Here is an 18945-nt window from a genome sequence, read left to right on the forward strand (position 1 = left end):
AGTGCATTGTAATGCTAATTGAAGTGGAATACTTGTGAACAGTGATTTCACATCAAATGACACTAGTTTGTAGTCGTCAGGTATCTGAACAGTCTTGGTAGCGTTAATGAAGTCTTCAGTGGATTGTAGTTTATGTCTGGATTTGTCGGTTAGCGGTTGTAGTATTGTCGTCAGGTACTTGGATAGTTGGTATGTGGGAGAGCCACAGAAAGAAACAATAGGTCGCATCGGGAAACCAGGTTTGTGTAGTTTCGGCAAACCGTAGAGTTTCGGTGGCTGTGGTACCGAGCACCTCAGTCGATAGTACCGTTGGTTGTCAAAGGCGTTCGTTTTCTTGAGTGTCAGTAGTTTACTGTTGAGTTTACGTTGAAGGGCAGGAGTTGGGTCACGTTTGAGTTCTTCGTAGGTTCGTTTGTCGTTAACTAGTGCGTCCATTTTGTCGTGATAGTCAGTTTTGTCCATAACAACAGTAACTCGTCCTTCTCAGGACTACACTCACCCGGACGATCAGACTACATCTTCACACGAAACCTCAAATAAAACTAAAAATAAACTCTCAGGTAATTTTTATCCATGTTTCTCTTTCAAAATCAAAGCAACGAGTATTTTCGAGCGGGACTCTGTACATAAAATTGGCCAACTATGACATAAGGTGGCGTTGTTTGTCGTTTTTTTTCTTTTTTTTTTTGTATGATACCCCTAATCTGTGGAACCACTTTTAAACGGTCAACCTGTATTACATGGCCATTCCCCGTAGGTGACCGCTTAACGCAGGTCCGACATATAGTGGAATGATGCGAAAATCGATCATAAAGGATTTATTTCGCTGTTCAAATTGAAAGCCAAAGAACAATTTGCATGTATTGCTTGCCTGTGTTAGAGTGTTACAAGCCCGTGGGATTGATGGGATACAGCAAACGAGGTTATTGAGGTCGACTCTGAGTTGGTTTGTCTCAACTTTTCCTTCTTTTTGACGCGGGTGTTGATCATGTGGCTGACATATAAAATCTGAAGTGGTAAGTACAGACTCTTTAAAATTTCTTTTATCAAAAGCAAATGAAGGATTAAGCTGATGTTGTCAAACTAAGTTCTTCTGAAACCGGAAGTGGTAATTCTAGATACAAAGTGCATCAAGTGACGGCGATACGTTGCCTCAAAAAAACTTTTGAATGTCGATGTCACAAACCAAACACAGTATTTGCTTAAAGTTTGATTACTTAATCAGTTCACGAGATTTGTTCGTTGATGACTTGTTTATTCATGCAACATCAGGCACTCTCTCATCCGAAGGAGTGGCGCAAATTATTCCTGACTGAAATTCCTTTCTGGGAAATGATTTAATCAGGACCGACTTTTCAATGATCATTTCATCTCTGTTACAATCGAATTGTTCTTTGGTTTGTTTATCGTTGCGTTTGCTCTACTAGCTTCGTTGAAATCAACTCTGTTAATTAATAAGTTGTATGGATTCAAAGAAACTGCAACAGCTATCAAAGCAGAACAATTTGAACCAAAGTCAGAACTTGAACTTTCTCTACAATGGCGATCCTTCCAGTATTGTTTCGTTACTACAAGTTTTTTAAGGAGTGATATGTGAAATACATTCCTCAGGTATATCAAGCATAAATGAGAATGAAATTAGCTTTGATTTTTTAAAGTGGAAATCAAGCTGTCACAACTGTGGCGAGTTAAGAATACTTTAGAAAGTAAAATTATGTTGGAGAAAATATGTATGAGATGTGTCTAGGTGACCTTAAAATAAACCATTTGGAATACTCGAGGACTGTTTTCTTTTATCAAGGAGTAAGATGCAAAATCAAACTAGACTGAGGTGGTGGACCATATAAATATTTGCATACACGATATTTTGAGAACGCTAAGCGAGATATGTGTCTCAGGCGGCGGAATCTTGGTTTGTGAGAGAGGGGCATGCCCATGGTAATCCTTAAGAATTGGCTAAAAATCATGAGAGAACTTTGAAGACGATCATGCAGTGTTCGTTTTAAATTTGATAACGTAATCATAACACATCTTTTGTTATTTGACGGCCCATTTACCTTGTAGATTTTAATCTTTTATCCAACCAGCACGTATTATTCATGTTTGATAGATTTTCTTGAAAAGGATTCAATGGCATTTTAATCGCTTCATCATTAGAATTACTCGATGTGTAATTGGATCTGTTTTACGTTACATTTCCTACAAGATCTGCGATCAATAGTGCATATACCCATGTTAAGGGAGCTACTGCAGGTTATTAAAGCAGTAAAGCTATTTGAACTATTTCAGAACAAAATGTGCTGATACATCTGTCGGCCGCTTTGATGGCAAAGATTACTTGCAACTGTTGTTGTCAGGACAAGTTTCCAAACTAAAATATCTGGAAAAGATTTAAATGAAAGACTTAGTTGAAAAGACTAATTAGATATTGATGATAATATCTCCAGTTTAGATTTATAAAATGGGAGCAAACAAGTGAAAATCACTACCGTGACGAGTAAAAAATTCTTCGATATCGCTGCTATCGTTGATACAAGGTATCATTCAGATTTGTTCGGGCAACTGAAGTGGAATTACTGGGAATAAACTTTTTTTATTATGATTTTGTATTCTCAAGTTAGAGCCGAAAGAACACGTTTTGTCGATTGGATAATTGGATAACAATTCGCTCAAATCAGTTTACATACACTGTGCGTCGGTGACAAGTGTTTTTGACAAACAATCATAAGATATTTAAATTATCTATGCTACCAGGAGAGACATAAATGTACCCGGTTTGTCTGGTTTTCTCTTCTTGAGAGGTCTGTAAATAACAACTTTTAACAATGAACTTGAATCAGTAGAAACGTTATCCATCACCGAGATAGTAAATTGAGTCATTCGGAAGAAAGCGAGACTAGCGAGGCGAACAAATCAAGCTTAACGAGAACGAGGTGCTTAGGTTGCAAATTTCAGTGAAATGTAACATAAGGAACTGGAAACAAACAACGTAAAGTACAGCTGAATATAACTTTCAAAACACGCAAAGCACTGTAATTACAAATCGCGATTTTTAGCTGTGAATGAAGTAGTATCAATTTGCACTCATGCATTAGAGCTTTGGAAACCCCATTCTCTCATCTCCCTTTCTCTCTTCTATTTTTTTTTTTTTTCGGTTTTTCATTTCACCCCAGTCATAACTGTTTCTGTTCTCCGTTTCTCGCTCCTCGTTATAATTTCCCATTATGTATTCCACTTTCCCCCAATCTTTTCGTATTTTTTGTATATTTTGATATTAAAAGAACAATATATTGGTTCCTTTCCCAACGATCATTTCTGCAAAGTATATATGGGATCCCTGCTGTGGAAGTAGCTTAAAGGGCTTAAACAGGACTTGTATCCTTAATATGCAAAATAGACAAATAGAAGCAACTTTAAAACTGTTGTAGTGACCTGAATTAAGAAGGTATACCAAACATAGGGGTTCATTTACTCGCTGCAGCGTACTGATGCATTCTGGGTGACCACCAGAGTGGAGTTAGAGTACCTTAGAATTTTTATATTCCAGCCTGAATCAAGGTGAATACACCGCGATTACGTTCATTCCTGTAAGTGCATATGAATCAGCTTTGATAATCATGAACGTCACCATTAACTTAATCATCGATTACATAAGTTGTAATGTTTTGCCAAAGGACATATAAACCTTGCATCATGATATAGACTTAGCTCACGAATGTATTCTGTGTGGCCCACTATTATAGAGCAATTGACCATGAAACCAGAACCAGGTTCGATTCCTCGCGAGCAGAAGTATCAGATTTTGCACTGTCCCCTGGTCACTTGTTTGATTTTTAATAACACTAAATAATTCTTAGGGAATGTTATGCACTGCACTTTGAATTTCGCTCTCGTTCCTATATCCCCTAGCTGTAATTTCAGTGTATCTCCTCGATTCTGTTCACAGAATATTAAAACTTCGTTGCACGAAGCAAAAATTCATCTATGTCCTTGTATGCCTCTTTCTCGTTTTATGTAGGTTTATTTTGTATTTGGAGCGTGATAAACTACGAACTGAAGGAAATTATTCCATTTTCATATACACCTGATAGCATTGAAAAAGCTTATACGTCGTTTCCGAACAGGGTTAAAGAGCTCAAAAGGAGGTCGCGACAGAGAAATAATGGCTAGCCCAATCTACACTCGAGAGAAGCTCAACTACTTTAAAATTTGTCATGTAGTCACTGATATTCTACCACAAAGACTGCGATCCATTTTCAAACAGGAATGGGACAGTCGGTACCAATCAACGTTAGGAGAATGGAAGGATACATCTCAAAATGGACTGGACTTCTACAACAGGGAATCTCCCCGGAGCCGAAATACTCGTCTGCTAGAAACGATAAGAAACAGAAATAGTGCGGAGTGGGATTGTACTACACTCTTTTATGCAATCCTTTACTCTGATTCGATTGGCCACGGACTCAGTGCAGCAGTCCGCTCGAATGTCGATGATCTCAGGGAGTTTCGCAATGAAGAGTTCGCTCACATGCCACATGGTCAGCTGTCAGATCAGCAGTTCATACTTGCCGTTCGTAAAGTAGAGAATGCATTTCATAGTCTTCATATGTCTACCACTGAAATTGAAAACATCCGCAAGCAGAAAAGTTTTCAGACAGAGGAACTTCAAAATGTTTTGAAAAACGTTAAGAGCCTTTACCAAGAACTACATGCGACTAATGTGAAACTGCAAACCTCTGAAGAAGAACGCCAGCTACATGCAGAAAGACATCATTTCCTTGAAGAACACCGTCAATTCTTAGAGGAACAACACCATGTACTCGAGGAGCAGGTACATAAAAATATTTCTCAATTCTGCATCCTTCCGCCTAAGCCCTTGCACGAAATCTCACCTCGCGAGAGCGAAGTTAATCAAATAGCGAAACGGCTTGAACGACTAAGAGAAGCAAATGGAAGTGGTTTGAGTTACCTATATATTTCAGGTAACCCTGGAAGTGGTAAATCTCAGTTGGCCGGTCTAGTAGCTCAGAATTTCTACGATGCAGCCAGCAAAGACCTCAAACCCTCCACATTCGTAATGACTCTGAACGCTGAAAATTCAAACACATTTTTGGAATCGTACGCTTCTTTGGCAAGACAAATCCAGTGCCTTGAATACACTGTTATGGGCACTCTTAACTCAACAAAGATGCAGCTTGAAGAAAAAGTAAACAACCTAAAGGATTTGATTGCAACCAAAATTCCTCGTTATGGATCTTGGCTCTTGGTGGTCGACAATGTCAACAGTTCATTTGACGTACATGATTTTCTCCCTCGGCCTGGAAACAACCAGTGGACAAAAGGCCAGTTACTTATCACAACTCAGAACACTTCATCTATCCCCTCTGAAAGTTTCTTTGTCTCTCATATTTCAGTGAGCGAAGGCATGACGCCCAAAGATGCTAGTTTTTTTTTAGAGAAGGTTTCGGGGATTAGTCAACATGGAGTAGAAGATAAGGTCGCGGAGGCATTAGATTACCAACCTCTCGCACTGGCTAGTGCAGGCGTGTACGTAAGAAAGGTTCGTGAAAGTCAAATACACAGAAACTTTGGATGGAAGGAGTATTTAGAAAAACTAGAAAGAGGTATGCGAACCCATACTGAAACGAAACTCATTGAAACCAACCCTTGCCACGGGAAATCCATGACCGTTGCAACAAGAATCGCCATTGAAAGAGCAGTAAAAAATGACAGTGTTTTAAAAAAGACATTTACACTACTCTCTCTATGTTCTCCACAACCTCTGCATCTAGACATCGTTATGAATTACATTTTGATTGACAAGGAACTGAATTCAGATAGAGAAGAAATTGCTCTTCAGATCGAAGGTTACTCACTTCTTATGTTCGAAGAAAGAGAAGATGGAGTTTTTGTTAGTATGCATGGAGTTGTGCATGAGGTAAGCAAATCTGTAATCAACGAGTGTCAGGATCATTATGAACACCTTTACAAACTTGTGCTGACTGTGACGTCATTCAATCAATTCATAGACACTCATCTTCCAAACACTTGGCACGACCAAAACTCTATTCGTGACAGTGAGCATCTCATTCCACACTTGACTACGTTTGCTGTAGAAGTTAAAAACGTCTTTCTTCACCAAAATAAAGATCAAGTTATCAAGGAAGATGTTTTGAACTACCGGTATTCAGAACTATTAGAATTTTTCAGAAGGCTTGCAATCATTTGCCGAAATCACCGCGAATTCTCAGGCGCAAAAGCTTTCTGTGAAACAGCGTTGAAACTAGTTGAAAGAGTTAGGGAGGAAGGTGATTGCGAGAGTACTAGTACTTCAGGCATTGAGCTAAAAGAACTTGGACCCACACCTATTGCCCTTGTGGCTATTTACAATTTACTGGGCACAGTTCAGCGTGAGTTGGGTGAGTTCCAAAATTCTGAAGAGAATCATAAACGTGCTCTAGACATTGAGCAAAAAAGTCTTGGACCCGAGCATGTTGACGTAGCGAGAACATTGCATCATCTGGGTAATGTACAGCACGATTTGGGTAACCTAGAAAAGGCCATGGAGTATTACAAATGTGCTTTAGAAATTCAGCAGAAGAATCTTGGTCATGACCACATTTATTTTGCGTTTTCATTCTTTACCATGGGTGTCGTGGAAAGTGAACTGGGAAACCTGCAAAGCGCTAAGATTTATTTTGAGCGTGCTCTGAACATTAGGTTGAAAACGTATGAGGACAAAGATGTTTATGTCGCGCGTATTTACGATAACTTGGGTGATGTAGAGCGTGAATTGGATGATTTGCCACTGGCCAAGAATTATTGGGAACTTGCTCTAAAAATTAGATTGGAAAAGCTTGGACCCAAGCATGTTGATGTCGCGCATACTTACCATAACTTAGGTGATGTACAGCGTGAATTGGATGACCTGCAAAAGTCCAATGAGTCTTACGAGTGTGCTCTAAACATTTGGTTGAAAAAGCTTGGACCCGATCATGTCAACGTCTCGCGTACTTTCTTTGGCTTGGCAAATGTACAGCGTGACTTGGGTAACCTGCGACAGGCAAAGGAGTATTGTGAACGTGCTTTAAAGATTGAGTTGAGAAAGCTTGGACCCGAACATGATGATGTCGCGCTCACTTACTCTAACTTGGGTGGTATCCACCGTGAATTGTGTGAACTGGAGCAGGCCAAGGAGTGCTTTGAAATTGCTTTAAACATTAAGCTGAAAAAGCTTGGACCAGAGCATGTCGATGTCGCACCTACTTACCATAAATTGGGTGAAGTTCACCGTCGATTGGGTGATTTGCAACAGGCCAAGGAATGTCACGAAAAAGCTTTAGCTGTAAACCGGAAAAATCTTGAGCCCGAGCATGTCGATATGGCGAATTCATACCACCATTTAGGTAATGTGCAATTTGAGTTGAATAACATGCAAGAGGCCAAGGAGTTATACGAACGTGCCGAAGACATACAATTGAAGAATCTTGAACATGACCATGTTTATGTGGCGTTTTCTTACCATAGCTTGGGTAATGTACATCGTAACCTGGGCGACTTGGAACTAGCCAAGGAGTTTTACGAACGTGCTCTGGACATTAGGTCGAAAAAGCTTGGTCCCGAGCATTCTGTCGTAGAGCGTACTCGCCTTGAGTTGTGTGAAGTACAACGTTCCTTAGATGATCTACAAAACGGCATAGAACATCATGAACTTAATGTTGAGAGGGATCATGAACAGAGAAAATGTTGTGTGGTTTCTTAACGATTTTCTCATCATCTAGAATTTGTAGAAAATTAAAAAAAAAGGAATTTTCAAGAGAATATTTTTAGCCGTAACCCAGGAGTGGTTCAATATGAAAAGCCAAATGTTTGTTCCTGTAAGAAAAGTTTTGGTGGTGTAGATAGGTTGTTCTCGAGGGCCAGGTCGTAGTTCGATACTGACAACTAGACGAATAGTCTTGGCGAATGATCGCAATGGAGGAGGCCCACGTGAAACTAAATGCCTTTTTTTTTTTTCAGATGTGCTCCGGCTTAAGACAAAAACTAAAAGTGTAAATAGTACGCTAACCTCGTGTACTCTTCGTTGGAATAAATATGATATTTATAGTCAATTCGAGGGACAATTGTGACCAAACTGTATGCTAAAAGATACAGAACTGCTGACCATTACAAATAAGTGTTTCCTGGGAGGGAATGGTCAGGCTAGGAATGAAACAATCCTTTCAGTTGAAATCCGATCAGCTTGAGGCGAACTCTTTCTTCTCTTGTAACTGTTCTATTGGCCGTGTTCAGTCAAACGAGAAAGTGACAAAGAAATTACCTGAGTGAACAACAAGAATTTTTTCCCTGCTCTTTTCATAACGATCATTTCTAGTAGGAATACCAGAGCTGAAATTAGCAAATATGAGACCAATCATAATTTATTACCGTGGGGGGGAGGGGGGGATAGGCAATATGCTTTGGGGTAAATCCGTAAATCCGTAAACCTTCCCCCCCAGACCCTCGCGGCTTAGAAAGTGGCGAACTAGCGTGAAACACATCTAACATCTCTTGTGACTCGGCCTGGTCCAGTTCCGACACTGGCCATGGTTTAACGAATTTGATTGATGTCTTAGGTTTATTTTTTTTTTTTTCCGAGTTTAGTTAAATTTTTTCTCAGGGCATTTCGACAGTGTTATCGATTTGAACGTAAGAGCTACCAACGCAGTCAAACGTTCGTACCTGTCTGTTTACTCTGGACATATCTAACGTATCATTTTGAAGAAAATGTTAAATCGGGAAAGATTTCCATATAATCCCATACGTTAATTGTGCATTCTATTTCATAAATACCAAATACATGTAAAGGTTTCTTTGTAACACTCTATGCATAATTAATGTATGGAGTTTTATGGAAATCTTGCCTTAAAGTGAAATAAAAAAAGGGAAGATATAAAGAGAAAAATAAAAAGGCCAAACAAAAAGTTGGTGTGGCCAGGGCTCTAACTTCAAACCTTCGAACTCGAGAGGAGTAGGTAAATCCATAGCTGCCATAGCGCCAGGTACACAAAGCATATGAAATGGCGAAGATTTGTATTGAAATAACTTTGATGTTCATTCAGTAATAAATGTACCTTTTCTCTTATTTCCTGCCCTGTCCAATTGACAAGTGACAAACTCTGCTCCAACCAAGTCCTCCTTGAATCAAAAGTTTGTCATCAACAAGAGCTGTTTATTAACTACTCTGCATTTTACACCACATTGCTTTTAAATTAGTATTGCATTGCTGTACAACAACTATACAACAACAGGCACATGAAGTCACAGACTGCCTTTTTTATCTAATAGGATATTCTTATGTGCTACTGGACATGCAAAAGGATAACAGTCCTCTTTTCCAATAGAGTTTATCCTGTCACTAAAATAGTTGATAAATTTTCCTTTTTTATTTTAAACTGGTTAACAAAAACCAATAAGAATAAACACAAACATTTAATTGAGATATTGAGAATTCAAATCCTTTTCTATCGTAAATTAAAATAAAAATCTGCTTGAATTCTTGAAAACGAGTGAAATGTGAAAAAAGGATTTTTTACCCTTTACACCCCCTTACATCAGCATGCATATTCTCCATACTGTTCTCTATACATTTCCTAAGGTGCTGACAAGGAGAATTTGTTTGACAAACAAGAGTTTCTTTAGTTGGTGATCATTTCCTATATTCTCATGAATTTAATGTTTGATTCAGGGGGGATATTGTAAGGAGAAATTAGATGCTAGTCACTCTCATGGAATAAAGGTTTAATTCAACAGCGCTAGTAGTGGAGTGGGCAAAGAAAAACAGATTGCAGTGCAACCCTTCAAAAACAGAAATCATTCATTTCCTCTCACGCTTCTCAAAAAATCCTCCTTTCTGTAATATCAATATTGGAGATGATATCATTAATTTATCTAATACTGTCCGAGACCTAGGCGTCATGCTTGATTCTGTGATGAACTTACGCTCGCATATAAATTCCATCTGTAAATCGTCGTCTCTAGCAATCAGAAATATTGGTCGCGTTCGTAAATACCTCTCGACGCAGCAAAATGAAAGATTGATACATGCCTTCATCTCATCGAGACTTGATTACTGTAATAGCCTATTGTACGGTCTACCGATTTGTGACATCGAAAAATTCCAACGGATCCAAAACACAGCTGCCCGCTTGTTAGTCGGTGCTAAATCAAGAGACAGTATAACACCTATACTTATGAAACTTCATTGGCTCCCGGTCACAAAACGAATTCAATTCAAGATACTGTTGATAACATACAAAGCACTAAATGACATGGCTCCAACCTATCTTGTTGAACTTCTTAGTCGATATATTCCAGCACGAAACCTCCGTTCATCAAATATGAATCTACTTGAGGTCCCAACAATTCGAACTAAAACGTATGGGCAAAGAGCATTCTCCTACGCCGCACCGTATTTGTGGAATCAACTACCTGAATGCATAAAAAACGCCGAATCTGTTGACTCCTTTAAACGCTTATTGAAAACTTATCTTTTCAAAAATTAAGCCACCAGATTTTTTTGATATCGTACGTTGTCAAACATATGTATAACACGTAATAATTCACTAGTTTAGATAGAGTAGCGAATTGCATGTATAGGATTTTTATTGAAATTTTGTTAATTTTGTAATTGTAAAGCGCATAGAGTTCAATTTTAATGCGCTATATAAGAACTTATTATTAAATTAAATTTAGTAGTTATTTTTCAGTTTTATTTAATATTTCAAGTGAGTAAATATAGTTGTCCCTGCAGCCAATAAGAATTTTATCATCAACTACAACAGGTGAAGAAAATACTTCACCAGGTCACGGGTAAAAAACTAACAGAACTCCTGAATAAAAATCCAGTATATATAGGGTTCCAACACTTGACAAAGCAAACACTGCTAGTTGAGTGTCACACTTGTTACGATGCCCTGCATTACATGTTGCGTGACACGAAATATTGCTGTACACCATGGCTACATAGGGACTTGAATACACTGGGCTATCAGTTGTAAAACTCCATAAGAGCTCTCCATTTAGTGACAGGCAATACACATGTTTGTCATGAGAGCCAAACACAATGCATTGAGAAAACCTGTAATCATGTTTTACATCCTGGTAGAAAGGTGGTGAACAGAACACTGGAGCTCGGGTCTCAAACTCCCATAGCTTATTACCTTGGAAGTCAAAACAGTAAACAAATCCATTGACGCATGCACAAACTATACCAATAGGTGTCAATAATGGTGATGCAAACACTGGCTTAGGACACTGCTGACTCCAAAGTACTGTATGCTCGGTAGCGTCAATGGCAAGAAGACGGCCAGTCAGTGAAGCAATGAATACTAAGTGTGGTTTATTACTAATACATGGAGAACTGAAACAAGATCCTCCACCACATTTTATTGCAGCAATGCATTGCCTGTTTGTGACATCAAGGACATACAAATGGTGGTCATGTGACCCCACCCAGGCCAATCCAGTCTGTGGGTCAATGCAGGGAGAACTTTTCACAGCTGCACCTGTTTGGAATGTCCAACCTATTTCCCCAGTGAAGCGGTTGAGTACATATACTTGGCCATCATAACAGCCTAGAAAAAAAAAATTAGGTTTCAGTTGATGAGATGGGGAGCAGATAATTGTCTCCGTTATTATGGGGACTTTTCCAGGGTTTTTGTTCCTAGGTCTCAGATTGATTTTTCCAGTGCTCCAAGTTTCACCTTAAAAACCTTTAAGGTTTTAAAATCAATTTTCGTTACTTATTTTCTACATACATTAATTTTCTTAGAACCTAAACTTTGAAAACTTTATTGCTTGAGTTAAGCAGATTTTCAGGACTTCTCAGGACACATAGCCTTTTTCCAGGACATTGCAGTCCTAGAAAATGTAAATATAAAATTCCAAATATTCCAAGACCCATACAAAACCAGCTGTTACAGAGGAGGCCCTAATAGCTTTCAAGCTTTACCAAAAATTGTTAATTATATTTTTTGCAAGGCATGGTGTCTAATTTGTTGGAGTTTAAGCTAAAAGAAGGGAGGGGATGGAAGGGTGGGGGAAGGTTTGGAAGAAAAATGAATTAATGAATGAATAACGAGATAAGCAGCAGGCTCTTTTCTCCTGAAAATGTTTACAATGGATACATATTCTTACATTGAGAATTTAATATTGGTAGTGCAAAAAACACTCTAGAGAAAGTGAAAACAAAGTCAATACATGGACTTTAAACACTCAAGTGTACATTCAGATCCTGTAACATAATCACAAGGTTTACCATATTTGTCTAGTAATTTATTCCTGGTTTGCTCCCACAGTGTACTCCCTAGTATCTAAAAACAACATACAATACTTACCCACTACAACTTATCTACCACAAAGTGAAAGAGCTGCAGAGGATTCTATTCTGTCCCCCAGTCTACTCTCCCACAGTACTTTGCCATCCCTCAGTCTGATGCACATGAACACATGACTGTGGGAACCTATGAAAACTTCCCCCTCAGATCTCCCTGGTGCATGCACCACAAGAGGAGAGGCATCAATACATTTGTAAAGACAAGTTCGCCACTGACAAGAAACCAAAACTGTGCCTTCTGCAGTGTTAAAATTTCCTGTATCTGGGTTGACAGCCGTGGAACCTTTATGATCTTGGACAGAAGAGAAGAACTGGTCAGGGACCTTTGGTATAAATGGTGACCCTGCTACCTCACAAGGTACAGCACTGGCTGAGACACTGGCTTGACTGGCAGAAACTGTTTGTGCCTTGCTTGCCACAACCCCATCTGTGCTTGGTGTCGAGTGTTTACAAATGTTACAAACATTAAACTGGTTTTGTCTATGCATAGAACAAAAACAGGTTTTCAATTCAGTTACATCTGACAGTGCAGTTATGTAAGAATCCTTACTTTCTTCTAGGGCCTGGATCTTTTTTGCTGCCTTACTGTTGTAATGGGAGGCAGCATCAGCCAGAGTTGAGAACAATCTTTTCACTCTAACAACGGGTATTTCTTCAAAAGGAACACTGGATGAAGGAGCTGGAGATATTTTGTTTGTATCTTCATGAAGATGATGTGTCTCCTTAGAGCTCAGATCATTTCTTTCATTGGGAATATTGAGTTTCCTCTCAAAGTAGTTACAAAGAACACCAAAAGGTTTTGTTAAAATTATGTCCAATAACTCTGACAGATCAACTTCTGTCTCCTCTTCAGTAACAAATGTCTCAATTAAATCCATCAGCCTTACTGCATTAAGAGATGACCCACCACAAGAGATAAACATGTCATCTTCCTTAAAATCTCTTTGTTTGATTTGAAACAAATCATTGGCCTGTTTTGTCACATTGTCTGTAAAAACCTTCTGTTCACCATTAGTTTCACTGACTCCTAACACTTCATTCCAGGCATATCTCAGAAACTCTCTAGTATAGACATGTCCTTTAGCTTTGTTCTTTTCTGGGCCTTAACCAATAAGGAGCCTCTATTGACCTTCCCATGAGCTGTCATTGGCAGGTGAGAAATCATATGCACAGAGTCAGGCTGAGCATCAATTGGTAAGACACTCAGGATGCTTCTTTTAAAAGATGACAATTTATTGTCATCCTGTGATAGAGATTTGCTTACTAGAACTAAATGAAGTTTATCAAGTTTTCTGTTGGCAGCTAGCTAGTTTTGTCTAAAACCAGGGAACATGTTATTTCTGGGATCTGTTCAGAAATTTGCTGTTCAATCCAATCAAGATTTATTCTTTTCCTCACTCGCTTGATCTGCCTGTCTTTGCGTCCTCAGTACCAAATGGTATTTTCTTACACAAATGCTCAATTCCCTGTGGCACGCATTGTTCCTGGTTGGAGTTTGGGTCTCATTGTTAAAAGACACACCCTGTTTGATCCACCTAACAAAGCCAGGAGAAAAAATCAGATTTACATGATTTCTCCTTAATTAAAATGGAAAAAAATACACCTGTATGCCTCCTCCTTGAAAAAGAGAAAAAAAATCAGATTTGCATGTCCTCTCCCCAATGACTCACTATATATGATCTAAATTGACTCCAGAGGTAAAAAAATATCACTATCAAAGGAATCATGTATCACACAAATATTTATGCGATCTTCTAAAGCCTTTCATCATCTAATAAGCTTTAAGTTAGTCACCACAATTAACTAACCAATGTATATTTGCCCACTCCTTCTGAAACAGTTTCCCCATTTTCATCTTGCACCTCAATGATTGTGTCCAACAGAGGAGCACCTAGTGGTACTTTTATGACAAGATGCCCAGCAGGAAACCTCTGTGATGCCATAAAGATTGCACATTGAGGTTTTACTCTGAAGAGACCTCCATTTCCTGAGGGTGGAGAGAGTGGGGCAAGTTTCCCCACCAAATGCCAGCACTCTGAGAGATTAATCTTTACTGAGAATCTTTGACTGAATTAGTTCTTGACCAACGTGATACATCAAGGATGGAGTGGGCTGTTTAAGATAGAAATAAAACTTAGTTGCTTTGCATACATACATATACATACGTTAGTTGACCACTCCCCATGGGGGCTTTTCAGGGCCAATTCCCACCCATCCCACCCCAGGGGAGGACATCCATCACACAGTAATCTTGTGCGTGGGAAATGAACGTCCCCTACCCTTAACCCTGCAGGAGACTGGGCCTACGGTTTATTCGTCCTTATCCAAGAAGACGAGAATATCTATCCATTTTTTATTATAGAAAGGTAGTGAATTCTCCTCATTTATTTAAGACCATGAGTATCAGTCCAGCAAAAGAACTTATGCAATACCACTTTGTTTCATAGGTGATCTGTGCAATCATTCACTCCAGGTGGTTTTCTGACAACTTTGCAAAAACAAATTTTAGTTTGCATGTGAATTTTCCCATAGTTAATCTTTGCTGAGGAAATTGCTTGTCAGTATTGAGTTCAAGGAAAGGGGTGAAGTCAATTCCATCCTTTTCTAATATTATATTATTGGTAGCACCAACTGGTGTATGGTAATTTCAGGGTCTTGTAATTCTCAAAAAACTCTTACCTGTAAAATGGTCACCCTTTCTTTATCAAAAAGAATATTGCAAAGCTTATAGATGGCACCATTTTAACACTGTCCGGCACAATTACAAGTCTGGCTCCTGCTGCAAATGCTTTGAACATCTCAACAAAATGAAAGGTTCAAAGGTGTAGGGAGAGGTAAGGAATATTATATCATCAGATGTCACTTGGAAAATGTTCCTGTTGGATATGAAGATTATGTATTACATTTTGTACTGGATTAAACATTTATAAATGTTGTGATGTATGGCTTTTACAAGATGATTCAGGTGCTAATTTTATCTTAAAGGTGACATTTACAAAATTTGAAGCTTTCAAGAACAAGGTGTCCAGCTCTATACAAAGGTGTCAAGCTGCTCAAACTGAAACAACAGAGTATTTAATCATGACTTGTACACCTCTTTGCAGTCAGTGCAGTTAATTTGTATTCATTACATATAACCTAGTTTACCATGATTTTCATGAAGCAGGTATTTAAAGACTGTTGCTGACCATGTTGCCAGGTACAACAATCAATGGCTTCCTATGTTCAAACGTGTTGCACATGCATATCTAATTCACAATAAATTAGCACATGTAGCCTATTGCATGTGCATTTGGCTGGGTACAGTTGAATTAGCATATTTAGTTTGTCACTTAAAGGACTTGGACATTTTGAAATGAAGTAATCACTTCATCAAGAGCACCATGCTATCAACAATGGAGGATTGGATGTGAATCCAATACCCTCCTTTCAGACCATGATCAACTTACTGGGCAGCAGTAGATATTACTTTTAATGCTCCCCCCACCCCATGGTGCACCTACATTTGAGGAGAAGCTCTCTTGGAGTGAGTGCACAATGCTGTGTTTCCCTTACTAGTTGACTGCGCAATATATACCAGCCTCTTGAAAGCCAATCGCAAGTTTCAAGTTCTTCTTGTTAACATCAGAGCAAGAGTGAGAAGGGAGGGGGGAGTGGAAGGGGAGGGAGAGGGGTGTTACCCTTTGTCTTTACCACCCCTATATCTACTGCAGTGACGAAACACTGCTGCAGACACACCTCAAGTCAGTGATATTTCGTATTAGTATATACTAAGACAGTGGATAGCGTCGAAGGCACGCTGTGATTGGCTAGTCACACTCCGAATATCCTATGCTATTTACCTCCGAGCAACTCGGCAAAAAAATGGTGTCCGGTTTGCATCCGTGACAATCGAAGAAATCACTCAAATTAACGAAGAAGCAGTCCCTGAAAACACAAAGGAAGCGACTAAATTTGGTTTGGCCGTGTTTAAAGGTAATAGTTTAAATTTCTAACCCAGAGTTCATCGATAAAAACAAATGACAAAGGTTTTGTTTACAAATGCAAATTAATCTTGAGCGGCTTGTTGTTTCAGTCCTTTCCGCGTGGGAAAATGTTGGAATGTATGAATTAAAATCAATTTTGGTGGTGTAGATTATCTCACTGTTTTAGTATATACTAAAACAACTATTCACCTCAGTGTCGGTGGTTAGCAGTGGATATTTACCTCGCCGCTTCGCGGCTCGGTAAATATCCACCACTAACCACCTCCACTTCGGTAAATAGTTGTTAACTATACAGTGCACATGTGTGGCCCTCTGATGGCCTTCGCTTCACCTGTTGTACAAGACTTCTGCATGACGAATGCAAGGCCTTGATTCTCAGTTTTTCGTTTTCTTTCCTTCAATTCATCCCTTCGTCTTAAGAGTATGAAACCACTGTTAGATAGAACTTGATCCCAAACACAAATTTCTACCTTGCTGCGATTGGAAAAAAATGTTTTCCGTTGTAGTAAACATTTTTCAAATGGCTCAAGTAGCTCCTTTTCTAGAAACAAAAAAAGGACGCTCAGTTTTAATGTCTGCATGGAAGCCAGCTCAAATCAATGGGTGCGAAGACTTCAACACTCCAAGAATACAGGACACCAAACTAGTTGATTGTTTGGAATATATCGCCACTCTTTCTCGTCCTTCACACAGTGTCTCCATAACTTTGGAAGCTTGAACTTCGAGTTCTATGAACGTGATGTGTTCTTGCACTGATCCAGAATTAAAGGTGACGGCGATATTACTCCCAAAATTCGAACACATCATGGAGAGTCGCCATTTAGCAACAGGAGTTATATTTTCTTGAGGATTGGTACTAAAAATATTCTCAGCTCCAACTGTTAAGTCATCTAAACCCTTCCTCAAGAAAATAATTGTTCTCATCTGTTCTCGTGGCATCAACACCACGTTGGAGCCGGCATTATTGGATCAGTTGTCCAGCGGCAGAATGTAAACATGAGTGTCGCAAAACGTGTCGCAACACGATCTCCTTCCCGAATGAAGGATTATCGTAACTTCTCAAATGTGACAAAATGAAGTAATACTCATTCAACATCGAGATGACCGTGAGGCCAGTGAACCCTGGGTACCAGATCTAATGAGAAATGATTTTCCCGGGTGATTTCGATTTCTTCGGTGCTGTCGTAGGTGCCCTATTCGGTCACTTGTGTTTCGCTTTCCTCGCTTTTTTCGGGCTATTATTTTGATTCATGGCGTCCGCTGTCGTGGAAGGTAAGTAAACATTGTTTTAGCATAAGTTGTGAATTATTCAGACATAAGATGCTTGTGAATATTCATGAGTACCTGATTGCGAATGATACAAATTTTTCAAGCATTCCAATTGTCCAATAACATTCAGCTTAAAGGTTCTCAACAAAATGTAAGTTTAGAGTGCCCTGGTAATGCTAGAGAAATACATGAAATTCTCAAGTGCTTAACTTGCAGTCGACGGTTTCATCTGCCGGTTTCTTCTCGACTGGGGTCGCCAAAATAGTCGCCGCAAATATTACACTGAGGTTGTCAACGTTATGGCTTTCATATATTTCATTGTATCTCAGTTATGGCTTTTGTATTCTTTGAACATATTTTCGAATTTTTGTTTGATCAGTAGTCCATATGTTTTCTATAAATATAAAGAATACCATGTCCTTTTAAGCGCGGCAGGTACTTGGCGTCATTCGTACGCTAATACTTGCACGCGTGGGAAAGCTGCCAATTTGAGTTCGCACAGTTTCACATACAACTGATAGCAAGGGGTTTAAAGTTAATTAAATAAAAGGCCATGAGCTAATATATTGTTTTCAAGCAGTAAATGGTTTGAACCCGGGGGTAACATGTGAAGGTGTAGTCTGATCGTCTGGGTGAGTGTAGTGTTTCACACGAACTGGAATAAGAACATTCTACTGACAACCATCATTCACTTGACTCTGATGATGGCTTCCGCACAGGTTGTCGAAATGTCAGTCACTGCCACCGACAACAGTCCTTCTCAGGACTACACTCACCCGGACGATCAGACTACACCTTCACACATTGTTTTCATCAATGCAATTTCCATTGAGGACGAAGGGCTAACGCTCGAAACGTCAACTTTTATAACCGTAACGGTGGCCAATTGACCATTTCAACTTTGTTGATATATTCAAATTATTAATTAATCACCTGTGATCACAATCACTCACACTCTTTGTTCCTATGAGTGGAGTATTTAAAGGCTACACCTGTGATCACAAATAAATACTAAATTTATTACAAATTATCAATAGTTCATTTGCTATAACTGCAAAATTATAGCCTTCCTGTAGGGTGACTAAAATGGTCACAACTAGGGTAAGGGCAATCAGATTATATATGTTAAATTCCTGTTAGAAAGAGAAACCTTTCCGTATCAAAATGCAATTTAATTGAAGTATTTTGTAGACTATTGTAAATGACAATTTGGTGTCATATACGAGCCAAATATATGTAATTAATAGTATATAATTTTCACTTTAGATTTTTATTTTAGGAAACATGCTTTTTAATTGTCATTTATCTTTTCAT

General features: G+C 38.9%; 1 protein-coding gene and 1 pseudogene across 2 annotated transcripts; one reads left to right on the top strand and one right to left on the bottom strand.

Annotated features, from left to right (window-relative positions):
* The first annotated feature begins 917 nt into the window (after positions 1-917).
* LOC111330612 (uncharacterized) lies at positions 918-8111 on the top strand. The gene is made up of 2 exons (XM_088732164.1): positions 918-1016; positions 4125-8111. Exon 2 carries the CDS (start codon positions 4163-4165, stop codon positions 7760-7762), a length of 3600 nt encoding a protein of 1199 aa, XP_088588290.1. The 5' UTR covers positions 918-1016; positions 4125-4162; the 3' UTR covers positions 7763-8111.
* A 2515-nt stretch (positions 8112-10626) lies between these two features.
* On the bottom strand, positions 10627-17634 carry LOC111328652 (beta-alanine-activating enzyme-like; annotated as a pseudogene). The gene is made up of 6 exons (XR_015991394.1): positions 16656-17634; positions 16115-16146; positions 15056-15252; positions 14185-14488; positions 12378-13911; positions 10627-11615 (listed from the first exon to the last, which is right to left on the bottom strand). The product of XR_015991394.1 is annotated as a beta-alanine-activating enzyme-like (transcript).
* Positions 17635-18945: the final 1311 nt, after the last annotated feature.

The sequence above is a fragment of the Stylophora pistillata genome, chromosome 9, assembly GCF_964205215.1.
Source record: "Stylophora pistillata chromosome 9, jaStyPist1.2, whole genome shotgun sequence".
Taxonomy (NCBI): domain Eukaryota; kingdom Metazoa; phylum Cnidaria; class Anthozoa; order Scleractinia; family Pocilloporidae; genus Stylophora; species Stylophora pistillata.